Source organism: Pterocles gutturalis, unplaced genomic scaffold, assembly GCF_000699245.1.
Source record: "Pterocles gutturalis isolate BGI_N339 unplaced genomic scaffold, ASM69924v1 scaffold17947, whole genome shotgun sequence".
In the NCBI taxonomy this organism is placed as follows: domain Eukaryota; kingdom Metazoa; phylum Chordata; class Aves; order Pterocliformes; family Pteroclidae; genus Pterocles; species Pterocles gutturalis.
This window is the reverse complement of record NW_010108277.1, coordinates 18,617-27,397: the sequence shown is the minus strand read 5'-3', so window position 1 is coordinate 27,397 and position 8,781 is coordinate 18,617. Positions and strand designations below refer to the sequence as shown.

At 54.3% G+C, this 8,781-nt stretch overlaps 2 protein-coding genes across 2 annotated transcripts in view; one reads left to right on the top strand and one right to left on the bottom strand.

The window, feature by feature from the left end:
- Positions 1 to 3: 3 nt before the first annotated feature.
- On the top strand, positions 4 to 3,278 carry LOC104461120 (putative cation exchanger C521.04c; the record flags this gene model as incomplete). Its single annotated transcript, XM_010072592.1, has 12 exons — positions 4 to 40; positions 131 to 272; positions 348 to 531; positions 668 to 767; positions 851 to 969; positions 1,099 to 1,136; positions 1,346 to 1,458; positions 1,553 to 1,701; positions 1,980 to 2,074; positions 2,367 to 2,445; positions 2,732 to 2,840; positions 3,205 to 3,278. Coding segments are annotated over 12 exons (1,239 nt in total), but the record flags the coding sequence as incomplete, so codon positions are not given.
- A 4,391-nt stretch (positions 3,279 to 7,669) lies between these two features.
- KLHDC10 (kelch domain containing 10) overlaps positions 7,670 to 8,781 on the bottom strand; it is a gene marked incomplete at its 5' end in the record, with an annotated part of 8,275 nt that continues 7,163 nt past the window's right edge. Inside the window, one exon of the mRNA XM_010072591.1 lies at positions 7,670 to 7,942. Within this exon, the coding sequence (XP_010070893.1) occupies positions 7,733 to 7,942 (210 nt within the window). The remainder of the gene's footprint in view (positions 7,943 to 8,781) is intronic.

Genomic DNA, 8,781 nt, shown 5'->3' with positions numbered 1-8,781 from the left:
TACAAATACGCCGTGGACGGCATCAACGTCTTCGCCGTCAGTATCCTTTCATGGGGTGGAGAGGGGACGGGGAGGGGGATGACCCCAAATCTCACCCCAACTTGGTCATGTCCTTAACCGACCACCCCAGACCTGCTGCCGCTGGTGCTGGTGACACTGGTGCTGGGTTACGTGGACAGCCACAACCGCTTGACCAGTTCCTCCGTCAAGTTCACATTGGCTTTGCTCTCCATCATGCCTCTGTCCTACTACATCGGGATGGCCATCGCCAGGTGGGTGGTGATGGGACGCTTGGTGACAAGGGGGGGCCACGTGCCACCATGGCTGATGCCTTCCTCCTCCTCCAGCATCTCAGCCCAGAGCAATTTTGCGGTGGGAGCGGTGGTGAACGCCACGTTCGGGTCCATCACGGAGCTCACCTTCTACATCACGGCGCTCATCAAGGGCTCGCGCGAGGGCAACCGCTGCTATGCCGAGATCGTCAAGTCGGCCTTGACGGGGACCCTGGTGGGATGCGTCCTCTTCGTCCCGGTGAGATGGGGTGGCACGAGAGCGCTTGGTCTCTGTAGACATCCAGGATGCTCCCAGCAAAGCCACTGATGGGGGATTTCTTTTTTTTTTTCGGGGGGGCATTTATTTTTTTTCGGGGGTTTTCTCCATCGCCAAGGGTCTGTGCATGGTCATCGGGGGCATCCGGCACCAGGAGCAACGGTTCAACAGCCGCTCGGCGGGGGTCAGCTCGGCGCTGCTCTTCCTCTCTGTGGGAGGTGAGATGGGGACAGAGGTGTCCCCAAGCCTGGGGGGTATCCCGCAGCGTGGGTGCCCACCCCGTGTCCCTTCATCCCCGCAGGCGTCTTTGCCCCAACGCTCTTCTCCAAGGTGTACGGGAAGCTGGTCTGTGGCGAGTGTCACAATGTCACCCAGAACCCGCTGGGCCACTACCTCTGTCACAACTGTCACTTTGACCTGGTGAGTGGGGACATGGACCCCCAGTGGTTGGGTTTTGGGGTTGGGGACGCTCTGAGCCCACCAAGGTGGTGGCAGCAGGGCTGTCCCTTGTCCCCTTTGTCCCCGTTGACGGGAATTCTCTCCCTGCAGATGGAGAACAACGGCACCCTCTACTACAGTCACGTCCAGTGAGTGTCTGCTGCTGTGGGGTTGTCACCCTAGGGTGACAGGGTTGTCCCCACAGTGGGGTGGCACTTACCAGGTCCCCTCTTTGCCTCCCTGAAGGGCTCTGACCCTCCACCCTCATCTCTTCCATCCCCAGCCAGCACAGGGGACCCTCTCGGGGTCTCCATGGCTGGACCCTGGTGGCACTGAACCTGTCACCCATGTCCCCCAGACCCCTGGTGTACACAGTGTCCCTCCTGCTCCCCGCCGCTTACCTCATCGGGCTCTTCTTCACCCTGAAAACTCACTCGCACATCTACGACATCCACATCAGCGACTGTCACAGTGAGCGTCCCCCAAACCCTGGCATGTCCCAGCTGTGGGATCAACTCTGCTCCCCACCCCGGGATGTCCCACCGTGTCTCTGCTCTTCTCCCAGTGCCTGGTCACCACCACAGCGCTGTGGTCCACTGGTCTCGCTGGCGGGCCCTGGTCATCCTCCTGCTCTCCACCCTCTGCATGTCGGCCTGTGCCGACCTGGCCACGGAGCACATCAGCCCCATCCTCACCAACTCCACCGTCTCCCAGGTGAGCATGGGGATGGTGACCCTGGGGACCAAGATGTGTCCTCCAGGGATGGGAACCTGCCCTGGCTGTGTGGTTGAGCCTCAAAAGTTGGGGAAAGACGCTGAGATGGAGGAGCTTGGTTGCTCCCAGCTTGGATGTGGTCAGGATCAGGCCATCCATGTGTGCTGGAGGTGTCCAAGGCCAGGTTGGATGAGGCTTTGAGGGTTGGAACTGGATGATCTTTGAGGTCCCTTCCAACCCAAACCATCCTGTCATTCTATGTTACCTCTTCCCTGCAGTACTTCATCGGTGTCACTGTGTTGGCAATGGTGCCTGAGCTGCCGGAGATCGTCAATGGCATCCAGTTCGCCCTGCAGAACAACCTGAGCTTGAGGTGGGATGGCCTGAAGGATGGGTTTTGGGGTGTCCTCCTCCAGCACGGTCCCTGTGGCCCCTCCCAGTCCCACAGCTGTGCCTTGGCTGCCCAGCTTCATGCCACTGGTGGGTCAGATCCCTCCCAACTTGCCCTCAAGAGGACTTAAAGTCACCCAAAAAATGGGGCCAGAACCAGGTTGGGCTGCATGGGTTGGTTCCTCGAGGTGGTTTTTTCTCACCCTGAGCTGGACAACCCAAGGGCTGCTGGAGACACGGTGCTTGGCAGCTCTGAATTCCTCTGTCCTCCCCAGCATCGAGATTGGGAACTGCATCGCTGTCCAGGTCTGCATGCTCCAGATCCCCATCCTGGTGCTCTTCACCATCTTCTACGTGAGTAGCCCCAGGACAGCCCCTGGGTGACGTCCCACAGCGGGGTTGGGGACACATGGCAGTCCGTGAGATGTGACAATGGCACAGCCACCGCCCCCAGTGTCTCCTCTCCTCTGCTCAGTGCAGGGGAAAGCGGGGTCAGATGCCTCCTACCTTGGCTGATGCTGTCCCCAGCCCTGGGGACAGGTGGCAGAGGAGGTTTAAGGGGTGACATGAAGTCCCCAACGACAGACAGGGTGGGGCTGTCCTGGTTGGCCATAAATCCCCAATTTTCTCTGCCTCACAGCCGACCAACTTCACACTTGTCTTCAGCGACCTCCACGTCTACGCCAGCATGTTCAGCGTGGTCCTCATGAACTACATCTTCATGGATGGCAAATGCGACTACTTCCAAGGTGACCGCTCGTCCCTGGGCCTTGGGGTACCCACCTTCCCTGTGCTGATAGGGTGGGGGGGCTCCTGGAGACAGCCCTGGGGCCACCAGCTCGACACAGCTCTTACCATGTGGTGGCTTGAGGAATTCTGGGGTCTTGGTTGACCATCTTGGAGGTGCTGGAGATGCCACCTCACAGCAGCTCCAAGGGGGATCACTCATTTTTCAGCCTTAAAGAGTTTTAAACCCCTTTAGAATGAGATTTTGGAGAAGACCATGAAAGTCCTCTACAGTGGGTTAGTCTAGACCACACCAGAAGGTCTTGGAAGCAACCTCCCTCCTTACTCCAGGGAGTAAACCCCTCCAACCTGCTCTCTCTGCCCTAGGCACGGTGCTGGTGATGGTCTACTTCATCCTCCTGGCTGTGTACTTTTTCGCCCCATCACCCAGTGGTTGCTGAGGTTTGGATTCTGCTTTCTCCAACCTTCTCGTTGGGTCCAGCGCCCATCAAGGCGTGATCTGGTGTCTCAGGGACTCGGCCGGGCTGGCTCTGGTCTGGAAGCATCGTTTGCTGAAGCTCCTGCTGCTGCCTGGCTCTCCCAGTGGGGATGCCAACGGGGCTTCAGTGATGGGAAGGGTGATGGCAACGGAAGCACTCCTGAACCAAGAAGGAACCTCAACGCCTGAGCACTTCGTGGAGCTATTTCCAGCCCATGCTTGAGTGGTTGGAAGGAAAATTGTCCTTAGTGGAGGGTCTGGAAGGGGGTTTCTGTGTGCTCTCAAGGCCAGACCCCTCCCGTGGGACGTGTCGCACTGGGAGAAGGTGCCTGAGAAGAGCCTCTCGCCCTTCCAGGCAGTGGGTGATCCCACGGGGCTTCTTGACGGTACTAGAAACGCACCCAAAAAAAGTATTTTTCAGCTGGTTTTGTCATTAAAGCAGTTTTGTACAAATCAGAACCAAGCTTGTTTCTCCTTCAATGAGCCTTCGGTCACCTCTCCAGGCCCCTCCGTGCCCACCACCCAGGTTAGTGATGGTCTGGGGCTGATGGGCGCTTGGTGCCCACCACGGCTGCCTCTCAACTGGTGGGTGCTGGACGCCAACGATGGCTTGGTTGGAGCCACCATCCCTGGAAGTGGAGCAGGACAGCGCTCAATGTTCTCTGTCACAGCCCCAGAGCAGGTGGTAGGGAACATCCACCACCGTGCCATGGGGACAGCGCTAGTGGTGGGGTGGCTGTGGGCTCCAGCGCTCTCCGTGACCCTCCCCAAGCTCCAGCTCTTGTTTCCAGCTTAGTCATTGACTGGGCCGGGTAATCCTTGCTCTGAGGTTTTTAACAGGCTCCTAAGAAGGATCAAGGGATGTTCCTGCTGCCTTTCATGGTCTACAAGGTGGGACATGCTGAGAAATGGTTCATCTTCCTCCAAAGGGAACCACCAGCAGGTGAGGTGAGAGGACAAAGGGGGTGGATTGGACTGATTTATTATCAGAGCTGTAAAAAAACCTCAAAAAAAACCCCCAAAACCAACCAACCAACCAAGAAAAACCCATCAAAACAAACAAAAAAACCCCCAAATCCAAAACACCACCAAACAACCCCAAAGCAAACCACCACCAGATCCATACACAGGGACAACGCAGCTCCTGTGCCACCTCTCCCCGAGGGACACGTCTCGGCATAAAAACCAGGGAGGGGAGCGCTGGTCACCGCCCGTGTCATGAATTTTGGACTCTGGAAGATCCTGCAGCCAACGGAGAACCAGGACTAGACTTGAAGCTGCCTGGAGTAAGGCTGGCCTGGGGTCCTCCTCCTTCCCAAGGGAGGGCAGCTGCTCGTTAGCAATTAATGATGCTGCTTTATTTTTTTTTTTCCCCCAGCACAGCAGCAGGACGGACCATCCTGCTGTCATTAATATGGACACTTGAGAAGATTCCAACCCAGAGGTGGCTGACGGCAGCAGCTGGGCTGGACGGTCACAGGACGGTAAGAGATGGAAGAGGAGGAGGATGGGAGGGCAGGAGATGATGGCACCCAGCAGGTTCTCCTCCATCTCACCTGAAGCTCAACAGAAAACATCTACCTGGGGGTGAGGAATGCTTGGGACTTCTCCTGGAGCCACATCCAACCTTCGTGTTTGGGAAAGCGTGGCAGGGCCATCACTGCGGGTCCCTGGGGAAGGGCCAAGCCCAGGAGTATCCCTGAATCCTAGAACGGTTTGGGTTGGAAGGGACCTTCAAGATCATCGGGTTCCACCCCCCGCCATGGGCAGGGACACCTCCCACCAGCCCAGGTTGCCCAAAACCTCCTCCCCTCCAGGGATGGGGCATCCACAGCTTCTCTGGGCAACCCTGCTGTAACACTTTGCTCTTTTCCTTTCATGTATGGAATTGCACGGAGGGAATTAACTTGCCCTGAAAAAGGAGGAACCAGTACTTGGGCATCACCTGGGCTGGAGGTGAAGACAAGCAGGAGTTGGAGCAAGAACAGCCCGGACCCATAGATCCTTCACGCGAAGCCTCTGCCCCCGTGAGCCAGCGAGAAGCTTTTATTCACAAACTCAACGTGCAGTGGACTCAAAAGGGAGCTGGGAGCTTTGCAGGGCTGAAAGCAAGTTTTTAGGAAGAGCAGCCTCCAAGATCTTGCACCCATCATGCAGCAGCTGCCCCAGGTACTGGGAGGACTGGAGTCCCAGCACTGGACAATGCTGCTTTTACCAGCAAAAGCAAGTCCCTGGTCCTTTATTCCTGCTCTTGGCCGTAAATCCTGCATGCTGGGGACGCAGCAGGGCTGTCGGAGGAGTGAAACCAGCTCCAGGGCAGTGGTGGAGGACCCAGTGGTCCTTCCGTGGTGCAGGTGGTGGAAGAGGCTTGGGCACCCGTGGTTGGGTGACCCAGCAGTGCCCTGGTGTGTCACAGGGATGTCAAGGACCACATCGTCCTGCCTGGGTGGCTGAATGTGTCCCAGGTCAAGAGTTGAAGCTAGGACTCAGGGTCCGTGTTACAGGTGCCAGTACAGAGAGAGACCCCCCACCTTCTTCCTGGGTTTCATACTGGTAGGATACTCCTGTTGCCCCCATAACGCTGCCAGAGGGAGGAAGACACAAGAGCCTTAGGAATCTGCTTGACTGGAGATCCAGGCTCAGATGGTTTTAACATTGAGAGATGCTCTTTAAAGTCAGGAAGGGAAGAACCAGCATGTGTATGACCAGTCTGGTCCAGTACAAAGCTCCCAGCAGAACTGGAGGCCAGAAGGCAAAGATTCAGCCTCTGCAGGATGAGGTAAGAGCCACGGAGTTCAGGCTAGAAGAGGGAGCTGGAGAAAAGACCCGTTGGCCCACCATGGTCCTGGAGAAGAGGAGAAGCCCGGAGCAGAAAGCAGGTCACCCTTCCCCAATCCCCAGTAAGGTCTGGGGTCAGCCCCTGAACTGGGAGCAATGGGCTCCCAGCTTTGCCCTGTGAGCTGCACCTCCTGCAAAGGTACAACAGAGGGGACAGATACACCAGGTTTACACCCCACTGCCACCACTCTCTGGGGTCCAAAGCACCAGAGAATGCTTCAGCTGCAATGCCCATCCTTTATTTTTCTGGGCCTTGAAAAAAAAAAAGCAATGGAGGGCACAGAAACGGGGGAAAATCTCTCCCCAAGAACATGAAGACAATGACATGGTTTATTTAAACAGAAATGCAATCTCTTAAAAAAGAAACTAAAACCCCAGGCTCTACCCTCTGCCTTTTAGGATGGAAGGGGAAGGTACTAGGTAAAGCTGATTGAAAAAGAACAAAAAGGCACTTAAAAATGGTCTTTAAATGAAAAGGATTCTGTACAAACCTGCTCCTTAGAGTTCAGCAGCCACCTGCACACACTCTAGAGCGAACTTCCCAGTAGCTGGAGCACAGCAAGCCCAGAGCCAGCCCTCCCTTCCTCTCCTGCCTGGGCGGAGGTGACCACTGCTCCCAGAAAGAGGGAGAGATGTTCCCTCTCCCCTTTTTTTGATGCTGCTTTTCCTGGGATGAACGATCTGTGAGCAGCCAAGGACCCTGAAACCTACTCGCACCCGAGCACCGGTTAAAAGACAGCTCTGAAACCTATGGGGTGAGTTTTTGCAGTTAGCAGTGAGCAGACAGTGTCAAAAAAAAAAATTCAAGGAAAACTTTTTCCTCTCTCCCTTTACCACCCCGAGTAAACTACGCCGTAGTCCATTCAGTGGCAACTTTAAAACCAGTCTTCCCAGCAAACCTTTCAATATGAAAAGGTGAGGAACACAGACCGGGGGGTGTTTCAAATCACTGCAACGCTGCACCAGAAAAAGCTGCACAGGCAAAGCTTCGCTCGCTGCCTCACGCGACGTTCCAGTCGTCTTCTGAAGCTCAAAAAAAGCTGGGAACATGCCTATGAAACACATGCAAAGCAGAAGGAATTCTCATGTTGTTTTTTTGTTTTTATAGAGGGATAGCTCAGCGGGGCGTTAGGGGGATGCACGTTATCCAAAACAAAAGAACAGGGTGGCTGTTGTTCTGCATTGAATGTCCTCCGTTAGACACAGCTTATGAAAATACTAAAAGTCGAATGCACCACGTGTAAGCGTGGGCTCAGACATTCGCTAAGCTCCCCACCCTCCCCAAGTTAAGTTGCAAGCGTGTGCCGATGCCAGTTTGATGGCTGGATGTTATGGATTAGTCCCAGAGAGTATTTTTGATTAATGGTGTCATTTAAAGAGCTCCATAAATAAAAAGTGGATTTTCAAACAACTTAAAAGTAAAAACTTCTAGAAAGGCATCGATGTATTTGCTGAGTAAGGCGTTGAGCAGGTTTCCTCCACGTTCTTTGCGAGATCATCCATGGTATCCATAAATAGGGGGTGGGAGCGGGGGGCTTCTTGAACGTAGTGTGTTTTGGACAGAAGCAGGAGATGTTCTCATTTTAGTCGCTCAACGAGTCCCTGCGTCAGTCCAAGGTGCAAAAGCTGAGATCTGGAGAGAGTTGCTAGATGAGGGAAATATTCCAGGAGCTTCTCCCACGACAGTTCCAGCAGGCTGGGTACCACCAGCCACATTTTAAACAGAGAGCCAGTCCGTTTGTTTTCGTGGATGTTGACCACCCCTCCGTGGACGTACATGCAGCCCGCCTGGATGGGAAAAGGGGGAGAGGGGAGTTACAGATCGAACTGACATACCCGACGGTGCTGAGGAGCAATACAGCCAGAAAAACCAGGATTTGAGTCTCTGGATTCTCATCTGGAGAAGCTGAGAGTGAGATTCAGCATTTTTTTGAGTGGGGGAAAGTGTTAATAAATTAGTATGGAACCATTCTTAGGCTGCAGCTAAAAAGAATGTAATTTTTAAAAATTAAAACCACACCGTACACAGACCTGCCGCACTCCCTCTGCTGCCTCAGCTTCAGGAATGACACAAACACAGAGAGATGGGAAAAGCTCAGCTGCTGACCTGTTTTGCGAGTGGCATTTTTTCACTCCAGAGGAAAAGAAAGGACATTACTGCTGTCACCGAGCTGCCGGGGAAACACCTCTGGGCCTACAGTTTCCCAGAAAGAGTTGCATTTATGACAGTCTCCAAACGAGGTGACACCTGCTCTTATAACCAAAGAAGCCGATCTCTGCCCTCACACACCGCCCCAAGGCAATGAGCAGACGAAGGAGGTTGAAGCCACAGCTAAACGCAGTTTTTTCTGCCTGCTTCTTATCAGCCACAGGTCTCCAAGCTTCTACCAAAAAGCTCGAGCAACGCCAACCTTTCCGTCAGCAGTGGTTTCCAAAGAGGGCGGCTAATCTTTGAAGCCAGGCTGGTCTCAGTGGGCTAAAACCAGATGACTTGGGGGAGTATTTGTGGTTTTTTATTTTCCTTTTGCAAAAAGGAACTGCTGCTCACACATGGAATTACTCCTAAGAGCTGATGCAGTTTAAAAGCTAAAATTTCACATTGCTGCTTTTAGAAAGTAGAATATACC